This window comes from Entelurus aequoreus, linkage group LG23 (genome assembly GCF_033978785.1).
Source record: "Entelurus aequoreus isolate RoL-2023_Sb linkage group LG23, RoL_Eaeq_v1.1, whole genome shotgun sequence".
In the NCBI taxonomy this organism is placed as follows: Eukaryota; Metazoa; Chordata; class Actinopteri; order Syngnathiformes; family Syngnathidae; genus Entelurus; species Entelurus aequoreus.
In genome coordinates, this window is record NC_084753.1 from 6,525,344 (window position 1) to 6,542,267 (window position 16,924).

The 16,924-nt window shown below is 39.5% G+C and overlaps 1 protein-coding gene across 3 annotated transcripts in view; it reads left to right on the forward strand.

Moving 5' to 3' along the window:
- The first annotated feature begins 5,475 nt into the window (after nt 1–5,475).
- LOC133640923 (NHS-like protein 1) overlaps nt 5,476–16,924 on the forward strand; it is a 309,204-nt gene continuing 297,755 nt past the window's right edge. For all 3 annotated transcript variants that reach the window (XM_062034628.1, XM_062034629.1, XM_062034632.1), the window contains exon 1: nt 5,476–6,017. In XM_062034628.1, the coding sequence (XP_061890612.1) occupies nt 5,696–6,017 (322 nt within the window). In that variant the 5' untranslated portion in view covers nt 5,476–5,695. The remainder of the gene's footprint in view (nt 6,018–16,924) is intronic.

Genomic DNA, 16,924 nt, shown 5'->3' on the forward strand with positions numbered 1-16,924 from the left:
GGTTGACGCACTGTTAAAAGTGCACGAGGAATGAAATAGACTTTATACGTTTTACCCCACAAATGAACATCTGCTAGGAAGAAAAAAGGAGGTTTAAAAAATCTGTTGGGAGACACTTTTTGTATTGTTTTGACTTGTTTGGGTCTCATGAGTTCTCCAAGATATATTTGGTCATATATTTAATCATGATTAAAATTATGTTACGGTCATCTCTTGGACTGGACTAGTTTGCCTTTTATTATTATTATTATTATTATTCTCATTGCTTTATTTCATCTACAAACCCCGTTTCCATATGAGTTGGGAAATGGTGTTAGATGTAAATATAAACGGAATACAATGATTTGCAAATCCTTTTCAAGCCATATTCAGTTGAATATGCTACAAAGACAACATATTTGATGTCCAAACTCATAAACATTTTTTGTTGTTGCAAATAATCATTAACTTTAGAATTTGATGGCAGCAACACGTGACAAAGAAGTTGGGAAAGGTGGCAATAAATACTGATAAAGTTGAGGAATGCTCATCAAACACTTATTTGGAACATCCCACAGGTGAACAGGCTAATTGGGAACAGGTGGGTGCCATGATTGGGTATACAAGTAGATTCCATGAAACAAGGATGGGGCGAGGGTCACCACATTGTCAACAAATGCGTGAGCAAATTGTTGAACAGTTTAAGAAAAACCTTTCTCAAGCAGCTATTGCAAGGAATTTAGGGATTTCACCATCTACGCTCCGTAATATCATCAAAGGGTTCAGAGAATGTGGAGAAATCACTGCACGTAAGCAGCTAAGCCCGTGACCTTCCATCCCTCAGGCTGTACTGCATCAACAAGCCACATCAGCGTGTAAAGGATATCACCACATGGGCTCAGGAACACTTCAGAAACCCACTGTCAGTAACTACAGTTGGTCGCTTCATCTGTAAGTGCAAGTTAGATCTCTCCTATGCAAGGCGAAAACCGTTTATCAACAACACCCAGAAACGCCGTCGGCTTCGCTGGGCCTGAGCTCATCTAAGATGGACTGATACAAAGTGGAAAAGTGTTCTGTGGTCTGACGAGTCCACATTTCAAATTGTTTTTGGAAACTGTGGACGTCGTGTCCTCCGGACCAAAGAGGAAAAGAACCATCCGGATTGTTCTAGGCGCAAAGTGTAAAAGCCAGCAGTTGTATATAATATGAGGTGAATATTTATACTTTTATACATTCATGCTGACCCCGAAAGGGACAAGCGGTAGTAAATGGATGGATGTATTACTGAGTGACACAAGTGGCCCTCAATGAAACCCACTGAGGCGAATAAATAAATAAGCACTCTTTAATTTGCAGCTTTGCTATTTAGAAAGGAGCGAGGTTGCCTGCGCGATGCTTGGAATGCCAGGCGGTGCAGGAGGTAAACACATCAAGCCAGAAGAAAAATCTAAAAAAAAAAGAGGTACGCGCAACACTAACTTTAATCATCCATCCATTCCCTACCGCTTGTCCCTAATCGGGGTGGCGCTATTCCTGCGGTAAAAGACATTACCTAGCGCATGCTACATGTGCTAAGATTTGAGCTAACAAGTTTATAGCGACTATTTGATTATTTCTAACTGTCCGACTTGTAATGACGCTGCTATTGAATGTAATATACACATATATACCTTACTTTATGTCCTATATAGCGTTTATTATTCCTAACGTTTACTTGTTAGCGTGGCGTGCTAACTTGCTAACTGTTTGGCTTCAATTTCATCGTAACTAGTAATTATCATACTAATGACAACGTATAACACGGTATATGTATTACATATTCAACAATAACGTCTTATATGTTTACACTTTTATGTTTAAATGTGTGTGTTTATTTCAACGTTCCAGTTTTCAGGAAGTCCAGTCCGGGTTTTCCCATCCGCATTGCTGTGAGGCTTGCAGGTAAACATTAGCTATTTCATTTTTTTTGGCTCCGGATCCATCGTCCACAGGTGGTTAATTGTCTAGTCCGTGTTTTTGTTTTTACCCCTCATGTTTAAATTCATGTGTTCGTTCCAGTTTTGAGATAACCAGTCCGGGTTTTTCCATTCGCATTGCTGTGAGTTTTGCAGGTAAGCATTAGCTTTTTTATTTTATTTTGGCTCCGGATCCATCGTCCACAGGTGGTTGATAGTTCAATCCATGTTTTTGTTTTCACCCCTCCTTACTTTTCCTTGTGTTTTTGTTCCTCCCTTCCGGCTCCAGCCTGACAGTCACATCATTTATTCAGAAAGTAAAAATAACGACCAATAAAGATAGAAAACTATTAACTGCAACGTGTAAGTGTAAATAAAAACCCAACATTATTTTTTTTTTTTGGCTCCGCATCCATCGTCCACAGGTGGTTAATTGTTTAGTCCATGTTTTTGTTTTTACCCCTCCATATGTTTAAATTCTGTTTATTTCGACGTTCCAGTTTTGTGGAACTCCAGTCCTGGTTTTCCCATCCGCATTGCTGTGAGGCTTGCAGGTAAACATTAGCTTTTTATTTTTTTTGGCTCCGGATCCATCGTCCACAGGTGGTTAACTGTCTAGTCCATGTTTTTGTTTTTACCCCTCCATATGTTTAAATTTGTGTGTTCGTTCCAGTTTTGAGGAACTCCAGTCCGGGTTTTCCCAACCGCATTGCTGTGAGTCTTGCAGGTAAACATTAGCTTTTATTTTATTTTTTTTGGCTCCGGATCCATCGTCCACAGGTGGCTCGTTAGTTCAGTCCATGTTTTGGTTTTTACTCCTCCTTACTTTTCCTTGTTTGTCCTATATAGCGTTTATTTTTCGTAACGTTTACTTGTTCGTGTTAGCGTGGCGTGCTAACTTGCTAACTGGCTTCAATTTCATCGTAACTAGTAATTATCATACTAATGGCAACGTATAACACGGTATATGTATTACATATTCAACAATAACGTCTTTTATGTTTACATTTTTTTGTTTAAATTTGTGTGTTTATTTCAGCGTTACAGTTTTGAGGAAGTCCAGTCCGGGTTTTCACACCTGCATTGCTGTGAGGCTTGCAGGTAAACATTAGCTATCTTTCTTTTGGCTCCGGATCCATCATCCACAAGTGCTTGTTAGTTTAGTCCATTTTTTAGTTTTTACTCCTCCTTACTTTCCCTTGTTTGTCCTATATAATATACCATTTATTATTCGTAACGTTTACTTGTTCGCGTTAGCGTGGCGTGCTAACTTGCTAACTGAAAAAAAACGTTTTTGTTTACACAAAAATGTGTAAACATATAAGGTTTTTTTTTGGCTCCGGATCCATGGTCCACAGGTGGTTGGTTAATTTAGTCCATGTTTTTGTTTTCGCCCCTCCTTACTTTTCCTTGTGTTTTTGTTCCTCCCTTCCGGCTCCAGCCTGACAGTCACATCATTTATTCAGAAAGTATAAATAACGACAAATAAAGATAGAATATTATTAACTGCAACGTGTAAGTGTAAATAAAAACCCAACAACATTATTTTATTTTTTTGGCTCCGCATCCATCGTCCACAGGTGGTTAATTGTCTAGTCCATGTTTTTCTTTTTACCCCTCTTTATGTTTAAATTCTGTTTATTTCAACGTTCCAGTTTTCAAGAACTCCAGTCCGGGTTTTCCCATCCGCATTGCTGTGAGGCTTGCAGGTAAACATTAGCTTTTTATTTTTTTTGGCTCCACATCCATGGTCCACAGATGGTTAATTGTCTAGTCCATGTTTTTGTTTTTACCCCTCCATATGTTTAAATTTGTGTGTTCGTTCCAGTTTTGAGGAACTCCAGTCCGGGTTTCCCCATCCGCATTGCTGTGAGGCTTGCAGGTAAACATTAGCTTTTATTTATTTTTTTTTGGCTCCGGATCCATCGTCCACAGGTGGCTCGTTAGTTTAGTCCTTGTTTTGGTTTGTACTCCTCCTTACTTTTCCTTGTTTGTCCTATATAGCGTTTATTATTCGTAACGTTTACTTGTTCGTGTTAGCGTGGCGTGCTAACTTGCTAACTGTTTGGCTTCAATTTCATCATAACTAGTAATTATCATACTAATGGCAACGTATAACACGGTATATGTATTACATATTCAACAATAACGTCTTATATGTTTACATTTTTTTGTTTAAATGTGTGTGTTTATTTCAGCATTACAGTTTTGAGGAACTCCAGTCCGGGTTTTCACACCCGCATTGCTGTGAGGCTTGCAGGTAAACATTAGCTATCTTTCTTTTGGCTCCGGATCCATCGTCCACAGGTGCTTGTTAGTTTAGTCCATGTTTTAGTTTTTACCCCTCCTTACTTTCCCTTGTTTGTCCTATATAATATACCATTTATTATTCGTAACGTTTACTTGTTCGCGTTAGCGTGGCGTGCTAACTTGCTAACTGAAAAAAAACGTTTTTGTTTACACAAAAATGTGTAAACATATAAGGTTTTTTTTTTGGCTCCGGATCCATGGTCCACAGGTGGTTGGTTAGTTTAGTCCATGTTTTTGTTTTCGCCCCTCCTTACTTTTCCTTGTGTTTTTGTTCCTCCCTTCCGGCTCCAGCCTGACAGTCACATCATTTATTCAGAAAGTATAAATAACGACAAATAAAGATAGAATATTATTAACTGCAACGTGTAAGTGTAAATAAAAACCCAACAACATTATTTTATTTTTTTGGCTCCGCATCCATCGTCCACAGGTGGTTAATTGTCTAGTCCATGTTTTTCTTTTTACCCCTCTTTATGTTTAAATTCTGTTTATTTCAACGTTCCAGTTTTCAAGAACTCCAGTCCGGGTTTTCCCATCCGCATTGCTGTGAGGCTTGCAGGTAAACATTAGCTTTTTATTTTTTTTGGCTCCACATCCATGGTCCACAGATGGTTAATTGTCTAGTCCATGTTTTTGTTTTTACCCCTCCATATGTTTAAATTCGTGTGTTCATTCCAGTTTTGAGGAACTCCGGTCCGGGTTTTCCCATCCGCATTGCTGTGAGGCTTGCAGGTAAACATTAGCTTTTATTTTATTTTTTTTGGCTCCGGATCCATCGTCCACAGGTGGTTGGTTAGTTTAGTCCTTGTTTTGGTTTCTACTCCTCCTTACTTTTCCTTGTTTGTCCTATATAGTGTTTATTATTCCTAACGTTTACTTGTTCGCGTTAGCATGGCGTGCTAACATGCTAGCTGTTTGGCTTCAATTTAATCATAACTAGTAATTATCATACTAATGGCAACGTATAACACGGTATATGTATTACATATTCAACAATAACGTCATTTATGTTTACACATTTTTGTTTAAATTCGTGTGTTTATTTCAACGTTCCAGTTTTGAGGAACTCCAGTCCGGGTTTTCACACCCGCATTGCTGTGAGGCTTGCAGGTAAACATTAGCTATCTTTGTTTGGCTCCGGATCCATCGTCCACAGGTGGTTGTTTAGTTTAGTCCATGTTTTAGTTGTTACCCCTCCTTACTTTTCCTTGTGTTTTTGTTCCTCCCTCCTGGTCCTCCAACCTCCAACCTCCATTCTCCTGTGCGGGTTTGAATTTGAACAGACTCTGTGGATGTAAGCAACGTCTGTCCCGCACAAGTGCTGTGGGAGTACCAACATGGCGGGATCGGAGGATTATTACGTTCAACTACCAAGCGCGAGTTTTGAGTACTTTTCCAGCGTGTAGGGTGTTTGTTTTGGAAACTAGTCGCGCTACCTGCCAGTAAACATGCCCTTCCCCAAGAGGAGTATCGAACCCCGGCGCCCGAGCAGGTTGCCGGCGAGAGGGAGCCGCTCGCCGGTCGACGAGTCGCCCGGTAGACGCAAGCCGAAGAAGACGCTTTTATTCTCCTCGTTGGACGAGGTCGGCTGTCACACCCTCACCAACATCATCCACCAACTGTCCGACCTCTCCCGGCTGGCCAGCGACATCTTTCTGGGCATCGAGGTGGAGGCGGGCATGGTGTACCGCCGGTCCTGCAGGATCCAGGGCAGGCTGCACATGCTGCACAGTCCGGTCCGCAAGTTGGACCCCAAGAAAGTTCAAATCCGTGAGTACATGCACACTTCTATACATGCACACTTCTAGACATGCACACTTCTATACATGCACACTTCTATACATGCACACTTCTATACATTCACACTTCTATACATGCACACTTCTATACATACACACTTCTATACATGCACACTTCTATACATACACACTTCTATACATACACACTTCTATACATGCACACTTCTATACATGCACACTTCTATACATTCACACTTCTATACATACACACTTCTATACATGCACACTTCTATACATGCACACTTCTATACGTGCACACTTCTATACGTGCACACTTCTATACGTGCACACTTCTAGACATTCACACTTCTATACATTCACACTTCTATACATGCACACTTCTATACATGCACACTTCTATACATGCACACTTCTATACATGCACACTTCTATACATGCACACTTCTATACATGCACACTTCTATACATTCACACTTCTATACATGCACACTTCTATACATGCACACTTCTATACATGCACACTTCTATACATGCACACTTCTATACATGCACACTTCTATACATTCACACTTCTATACATGCACACTTCTATACATGCACACTTCTATACATGCACACTTCTATACATGCACACTTCTATACATTCACACTTCTATACATGCACACTTCTATACATGCACACTTCTATACATTCACACTTCTATACATGCACACTTCTATACATGCACACTTCTATACATGCACACTTCTATACATGCACACTTCTATACATTCACACTTCTATACATGCACACTTCTATACATGCACACTTCTATACATGCACACTTCTAGACATTCACACTTCTATACATGCACACTTCTATACATGCACACTTCTATACATGCACACTTCTATACATACACACTTCTATACATGCACACTTCTATACATGCACACTTCTAGACATTCACACTTCTATACATGCACACTTCTATACATGCACACTTCTATACATGCACACTTCTATACATGCACACTTCTATACATGCACACTTCTAGACATGCACACTTCTATACATGCACACTTCTATACATGCACACTTCTATACATGCACACTTCTATACATGCACACTTCTATACATGCACACTTCTATACATGCACACTTCTATACATGCACACTTCTATACATGCACACTTCTATACATGCACACTTCTATACATTCACACTTCTATACATGCACACTTCTATACATGCACACTTCTATACATTCACACTTCTATACATGCACACTTCTATACATGCACACTTCTATACATGCACACTTCTATACATGCACACTTCTATACATTCACACTTCTATACATGCACACTTCTATACATGCACACTTCTATACATGCACACTTCTAGACATTCACACTTCTATACATGCACACTTCTATACATGCACACTTCTATACATGCACACTTCTATACATACACACTTCTATACATGCACACTTCTATACATGCACACTTCTAGACATTCACACTTCTATACATGCACACTTCTATACATGCACACTTCTATACATGCACACTTCTATACATGCACACTTCTATACATGCACACTTCTAGACATGCACACTTCTATACATGCACACTTCTATACATGCACACTTCTATACATGCACACTTCTATACATGCACACTTCTATACATGCACACTTCTAGACATGCACACTTCTATACATGCACACTTCTATACATGCACACTTCTATACATGCACACTTCTATACATTCACACTTCTATACATGCACACTTCTATACATGCACACTTCTATACATGCACACTTCTATACATGCACACTTCTATACATTCACACTTCTATACATGCACACTTCTATACATGCACACTTCTATACATGCACACTTCTATACATGCACACTTCTATACATGCACACTTCTAGACATGCACACTTCTATACATGCACACTTCTATACATGCACACTTCTATACATTCACACTTCTATACATGCACACTTCTATACATACACACTTCTATACATGCACACTTCTATACATACACACTTCTATACATACACACTTCTATACATGCACACTTCTATACATGCACACTTCTATACATTCACACTTCTATACATACACACTTCTATACATGCACACTTCTATACATGCACACTTCTATACGTGCACACTTCTATACGTGCACACTTCTATACGTGCACACTTCTAGACATTCACACTTCTATACATTCACACTTCTATACATGCACACTTCTATACATGCACACTTCTATACATGCACACTTCTATACGTGCACACTTCTATACATTCACACTTCTATACATGCACACTTCTATACATGCACACTTCTATACGTGCACACTTCTATACGTGCACACTTCTATACGTGCACACTTCTATACATTCACACTTCTAGACATTCACACTTCTATACATGCACACTTCTATACATGCACACTTCTATACGTGCACACTTCTATACGTGCACACTTCTATACATGCACACTTCTATACATGCACACTTCTATACATGCACACTTCTATACATTCACACTTCTATACATGCACACTTCTATACATGCACACTTCTATACATGCACACTTCTATACATTCACACTTCTATACATGCACACTTCTATACATGCACACTTCTATACATGCACACTTCTATACATGCACACTTCTATACATTCACACTTCTATACATGCACACTTCTATACATGCACACTTCTATACATTCACACTTCTATACATGCACACTTCTATACATGCACACTTCTATACATGCACACTTCTATACATGCACACTTCTATACATTCACACTTCTATACATGCACACTTCTATACATGCACACTTCTATACATGCACACTTCTAGACATTCACACTTCTATACATGCACACTTCTATACATGCACACTTCTATACATGCACACTTCTATACATACACACTTCTATACATGCACACTTCTATACATGCACACTTCTAGACATTCACACTTCTATACATGCACACTTCTATACATGCACACTTCTATACATGCACACTTCTATACATGCACACTTCTATACATGCACACTTCTAGACATGCACACTTCTATACATGCACACTTCTATACATGCACACTTCTATACATGCACACTTCTATACATGCACACTTCTATACATGCACACTTCTATACATGCACACTTCTATACATGCACACTTCTATACATTCACACTTCTATACATGCACACTTCTATACATGCACACTTCTATACATGCACACTTCTATACATTCACACTTCTATACATGCACACTTCTATACATGCACACTTCTATACATTCACACTTCTATACATGCACACTTCTATACATGCACACTTCTATACATGCACACTTCTATACATGCACACTTCTATACATTCACACTTCTATACATGCACACTTCTATACATGCACACTTCTATACATGCACACTTCTATACATGCACACTTCTATACATGCACACTTCTATACATGCACACTTCTATACATACACACTTCTATACATGCACACTTCTATACATGCACACTTCTAGACATTCACACTTCTATACATGCACACTTCTATACATGCACACTTCTATACATGCACACTTCTATACATGCACACTTCTAGACATGCACACTTCTAGACATGCACACTTCTATACATGCACACTTCTATACATGCACACTTCTATACATGCACACTTCTATACATGCACACTTCTAGACATGCACACTTCTATACATGCACACTTCTATACATGCACACTTCTAGACATGCACACTTCTATACATGCACACTTCTATACATGCACACTTCTAGACATGCACACTTCTATACATGCACACTTCTATACATGCACACTTCTATACATTCACACTTCTATACATGCACACTTCTATACATACACACTTCTATACATGCACACTTCTATACATGCACACTTCTATACATGCACACTTCTATACATGCACACTTCTATACATGCACACTTCTATACATGCACACTTCTATACATGCACACTTCTATACATGCACACTTCTATACGTCATAAGCCAGAGCTGGGCAAATGTTGAGAGACAAAAATAAGTGTCTGGGGGGCCAATGTATAAATGATATATACACATTTAGCTGTACAGTATGTGTGTATAAATGATATATACACATTTAGCTGTACAGTATGTGTGTATAAATGATATATACACATTTAGCTGTACAGTCTGTGTGTATAAATGATATATACACATTTAGCTGTACAGTCTGTGTGTATAAATAATATATACACATTTAGCTGTACAGTATGTGTGTATAAATGATATATACACATTTAGCTGTACAGTATGTGTGTATAAATGATATATACACATTTAGCTGTACAGTATGTGTGTTTGGCTCCCTTTTTTGCAGGAACACCAATACCAAAAGTCACAATGTCCCATAGAGGCAGTGTTTTTCAACCACTGTGCCGCGGCACACTAATACAGTCTGTTGTGCCTTTGGAAATGATCTAATTTCACCTATTTGGGTTAAAAATATTGTTTGCAAACCAGTAATTATAGTCTGCCAATCACCGTATTTTTCGGACCATAAGTCGCATTTTTTTTCCTAGTTTGGCCGGGGGTGCGACTTATACTCGGGAACGACTTATGTGTGAAATGATTAACACATTAGCGTAAAATATCCAATAATATTATTTATCTCATTGACGTAAGAGACTAGACGTATAAGATTTCATGGGATTTAGTGATTAGGAGTGACAGATTGTTTGGTAAACGTATAGCATGTTCTATATGTTATAGTTATTTGAATGACTCTTACCATAATATTTTACGTTAACATACCAGTTGGTTATTTATGCCTCATATAACGTACACTTATTCAGCCTGTTGCTCACTATTCTTTATTTATTTTAAATTGCCTTTCAAATGTCTATTCTTGGTGTTGGCTTTTATCAAATACATTTCCCCCAAAAATGCGACTTATACTCCAGTGCGACTTATATATGTTTTTTTCCTTCTTTATTATGCATTTTCGGCCGGTGCGACTTATAGTCCGAAAAATACGGTATGTGTTGTTGTTGAGTGTCGGTGCTGTCTAGAGCTCGGCAGAGTAACCGTGTAATACTCTTCCATATCAGTAGGTGGCAGCAGGTAGCTAATTGCTTTGTAGATGTGGGAAACAGCGGGAGGCAGGGTGCAGGTAAAAAGACTTAGACTTCCATTTTATTGTCATTCAAATTTGAACTTTACAGTACAGATAAGAACGACATTTCATTGCATTAGGTCATGGTAGTGCAGGATAAAAGAGCAATAAGGTGCAGATATAAATAAATAGATTACTGTACGGATAAATATATTGCACTTTTGCATATGCATCCACGGTTATGGATGTATGTTATATTTTCTTAAAAAGGTGTATAATGCTTAAACCAAAAATAAACAAAAGGTGAGTGCCCCTAAGAAAAGGCATTGAAGCTTAGGGAAGGCTATGCAGAACGAGACTAAAACTGAACTGGCTACAAAGTAAACAAAAACAGAATGCTGGAGGACAGCAAAGACTTACTGTGGAGCAAAGACGGCGTCCACAAAGTACATCCGAACATGACATGACAATCAACAATGTCCCCACGAAGAAGGATAAAAACAACTGAAATAGTCCTGACTGCTAAAACAAAGTAGATGCGGGAAATATCGCTCAAAGGAAGACATGAAACTGCTACAGGAAAACACCAAAAAAAGAGAAAAAGCCACCAAAATAGGAGCGCAAGACAAGAAGTAAAACACTACACACAGGAAAACAGCAAAACAGTCCAAATAAGTCAGGGTGTGATGTGACAGGTGGTGACAGTACACCTACTTTGAGACAAGAGCTATAGTGATGCATGCTTGGTTATGCTTTAAAGTCATATCCAACAATTGCAACAACCACTTTTTATTGAAATTTAGTTTTGTTTTTTAATGATGTCTGTTGGTGGTGTGCCTTCAGATTTTTTCAACGCAAAAAATGTGCCTCGGCTCAAAAAAGGTTGAAAAACACTGATATACAGCACTGCTGTTCAACTGGTGGCCCGGGGACTATACCGGTCCCAGAGTTCAGTTCAAAACTTGTGTGACAGTAGCGTGCCCCTGTTGTGTCGAGTCACTTGGACTATTGTAAACACATTGGCATTGACATTGTAACCTTTCTAGCAAACACAGAACACTCGGGTCCAAACTTGTGATGTACAGTACAGGACAAAAGTTTGGACCCACCTTCTCCTCATTCAGTGTGTTTTCTTTATTTCCATGACTATTTACATTGTAGATTGTCACATCAAAACTATGAATGAACACATGTGGAGTTATGTACTTCACAACAAAAATGTGAAATAACTGAAAACATGTTTTATATTCTAATTTTTCTATTTTTTTCGCACAATCTTGGCATTCTCTCCATGAGCTTCAAGCACACCTGTGAAGTGAAAACTATTTCAGGTGACTACCTCTTGGAGCTCATGGAGAGAATGCCAAGAGTGTGCGAAAAAAATAGAGGAATTAGAATATAAAACATGTTTTCAGTTATTTCACCTTTTTTTTTGTTGAAGGCCTACTGAAAGCCACTACTAGCGACCACGCAGTCTGATAGTTTATATATCAATGATGAAATCTTAACATTGCAACACATGCCAATACGGCCGGGTTAACTTATAAAGTGACTTTTTAAATTTCCCGCTAAACTTCCGGTTGGAAACGTCTATGTATGATGACGTATGTGCGTGACGTCAATAGTTGAAACGGAAGTATTCGGACACATTGAATCCAATACAAAAAAGCTCTGTTTTCATCGCAAAATTCCACAGTATTCTGGACATCTGTGTTGGTGAATCTTTTGCAATTTGTTTAATGAACAATGAAGACTGCAAAGAAGAAAGTTGTAGGTGGGATCGGTGTATTAGCGGCTGGCTGCAGCAACACAACCAGGAGGACTTTGACTTGGATAGCAGACGCGCTATCCGACGCTAGCCGCCGACCGCATCGATGATCCTTCGTCCTTCGTCGCGCCGTCGATCGCTGGAACGCAGGTGAGCACAGGTGTTGATGAGCAGATGAGGGCTGGCGTAGGTGGAGCGCTAATGTTTTTATCATAGCTCTGACGAGGTCCCGTAGCTAAGTTAGCTTCAATGGCGTCGTTAGCAACAACATTGCTAGGCTTCGATAGGCGGCACAGCATTAACCGTGTGGTTACAGGTCCAGTGTTTGGTTCAGTGTCTCCTGATAGTAGTATTGTTGATCTTCTGTCTATCCTTCCAGTCAGGGGCTTATTTATTTTGTATCTATCTGCATTTAAGCACGATGCTATCACGTTAGCTCCGTAGCTAAAGTGCTTCGTCGATGTATTGTCGTGGAGATAAAAGTCACTGTGAATGTCCATTTCGCGTTCTCGACTCTCATTTTCAAGAGGATATAGTATCCCAGGTGGTTTCAAATACAAATCCGTGATCCACAATAGAAAAAGGAGAGAGTGTGGAATCCAATGAGCCAGCTTGTACCTCAGTTACGGTCAGAGCGAAAAAAGATACGTCCTGCACTGCACTCTAGTCCTTCACTCTCACGTTCCTCATCCACAAATCTTTCATCCTGGCTCAAATTAATGGGGTAATCGTCGCTTTCTCGGTCCGAATTGCTCTCACTGCTGGTGTAAACAATGGGGAAATGTGAGGAGCCTTTCAACCTGTGACGTCACGCTACTTCCGGTACAGGCAAGGCTTTTTTTTTATCAGCGACCAAAAGTTGCGAACTTTATCGTCGATGTTCTCTACTAAATCCTTTCAGCAAAAATATGGCAATATCGCAAAATGATCAAGTATGACACATAGAATGGATCTGCTATCCCCGTTTAAATAACAAAAATTCATTTCAGTAGGCCTTTAAGTACATAACTCCACATGTGTTCATTCATAGTTTTGATGCCTTCAGTGACAATCTACCATGTAAATAGTCATGGAAATAAAGAAAACACATTGAATGAGAAGGTGTGTCCAAACCTTTGGCCTGCACTGAGGCGTTTCTCAAGGCACCCCTTTAAGTGTTCTCTTTTTTGGCAGTTATACCTGTTTTTGGTAATGTGATGTATGTAATTAAGGTGTTGCTGTAGCTTGGTTACTTCAGATGCAGTCAGTAGTCGTTTGTTCTTTAGTTGTACTAGCGGCCTTCCTCAAGGTTTCCGTTTTAGGTGCCCTCTTTTTCGTCATTTGGGCTATTCAACTGGTTAAAAACACTTGTGAAACTCACATTTTTTGTTGAAGATTCTAAAAAAACAACAACACGAGAGTGACTCACATAGAAGCAAACTGGAGATCATTCCTGCCGCTGTGACATTTGTAGTTTTTGCGATTGCAGCTACTTGTTTATACTCCTCCGCTCTCACACCACGGTTACATATTAACTCACGCTTTGACTGGCACAATGGAGAATGTGCCAGCCAGCTGAAGACCGTGAAGCCCGGCCTGTCGGAGTCAATGCAGACCTTAAACCGTGATCACCTACTCCAGTGTTTTTCAACCACTAGTCTGCCGTGAGATACAGTCTGGTGTGCCGTGGGAGATGATCTAATTTCACCTATTTGGGTAAAAAGGTGTCTAATGCTGAAACCAAAAATAAACAGAAGGCGAGTGCCCCTAAGAAAAGGCATTAAAGGCCTACTGAAAGCCACTACTAGTGACCACGCAGTCTGATAGTTTATACATCAATGATGAAATCTTAACATTGCAACACATGCCAATACGGCCGGGTTAACTTATAAAGTGACATTTTAAATTTCCCGGGAAACTTCCGGTTCATAACGCCTCTGGAGGATGACGTATGCGCGTGACGTCGCGAGGTCCACGGAAGTGTTTGGACACAATACACAGAGCTCTGTTTTCTTCGACAAAATTCCACAGTATTCTGGACATCTGTGTTGGTGAATCTTTCGCAATTTGTTTAATGAACAATGGAGGCTGCAAAGAAGAACGTTGTAGGTGGGATCGGTGTATTAGCGGCTGGCTGTAGCAACACAACAAGGACTACTTACCCTGATAGCAGACGCCTAGCCGATGCTAGCCGCCAAACCCACGGGTGAAGTCCTTCGTCGCGCCATCGATTGCTGGAACGCGGGTGAGCACGGGTGTTGATGAGCAGATGAGGGCTGGCTGGCGTAGGTGGAGCGCTAATGTTTTTATCATAGCTCTGTGAGGTCCGGTTGCTAAGTTGCTAATTTAGCCTTAGCGTCGTTAGCAACAGCATTGTTAAGCTTTACCAGGCTGAGAGTTATTAACCGTGTAGTTACATGTACATGGTTTAATAGTATTGTTGATCTTCTGTCTATCCTTCCAGTCAGGGATTTATGTATTTTGTTTCTATCTGCATTTGAGAACGATGCTATCACGTTAGCTCAGTAGCTAAGTGTGTCACCGATGTATTGTCGTGGAGATAAAAGTCACTGTGAATGTCCATTTCGCGTGCTCGACTCTCATTTTCAAGAGGATATAGTATCCCAGGTGGTTTAAAATACAAATCCGTGATCCACAATAGAAAAAGGAGAGAGTGTGGAATCCAATGAGCCAGCTTGTACCTAAGTTACGGTCAGAGCGAAAAAAGATACGTCCTGCACTGCCTCTCTAGTTCTTCACTCTCACGTTCCTCATCCACGAATCTTTCATCCTCGCTCAAATTAATGGGGTAATCGTCGCTTTGTCGCTCCGAATCTCTCTCGCTCCATTGTAAACAAAGGAAAATTGTGAGGAATACTACCTCCTGTGACGTCACGCTACTTCCAGTACAGGCAAGGCTTTTTTTTATCAGCGAGCAAAAGTTGCGAACTTTATCGTCGATTTTCTCTACTAAATCCTTTCAGCAAAAATATGGCAATATCGCGAAATGATCAAGTATGACACATAGAATGGATCTGCTATTCCCGTTTAAATAAAAAAAAATCATTTCAGTAGGCCTTTAAAGCTTAGGGAAGGCTATGCAGAACGAAACTAAAACTGAACTGGCTACAAAGTAAACAAAAACAGAATGCTGGAGGACAGCAAAGACTTACCGTGGAGCAAAGACGGCGTCCACAACGTACACCCGAACATGACATGACAATCAACAATGTCCCCACAAAGAAGGATAAAAACTACTGAAATATTCTTGATTGCTAAAACAAAGTAGATGCGGGAAATATCGCTCAAAGGAAGACATGAAGTGCAGGACTAATAGACTCAACAACTCCTTTGTCCCACACGCCATTAGACTGGGGGGGTACTAGGATGACAGGGGATGCAAAACAATAACAGTGCAATACTACTACTGCCTAGTTTCTCTTGTTATATTCTTATTTTACTGTTATATTTTTATTCCCATTGTTGCTTTTTATTTGTATTGTTATTGTAATATTTTTCTATTTTTGTTTCCATTTTTACCCCCATTATTTACTTTTTACTTTTTAAAATCAATCTCAATTCTGTACACTGCTGCTGGAATGTTTAATTTTCCCGAGGGAACTCTCCTGAAGGAATCAATAAAGTACTATCTATCTATCTATCTATCTATCTATCTATCTATCTATCTATCTATCTATCTATCTATCTATCTATCTATCTATCTATCTATCTATCTATCTATCTATCTATCTATCTATCTATCTATCTATCTATCCATCCATCCATCCATCCATCCATCCATCCATCCATCCATCCATCCATCCATCCATCCATCCATCCATCCATCCATCCATCCATCCATCCATCTATCCATCTATCCATCTATCCATCTATCCATCTATCCATCTATCCATCTATCCATCTATCTATCTATCTATCTATCTATCTATCTATCTATCTATCTATCTATCTATCTATCCATCCATCCATGAA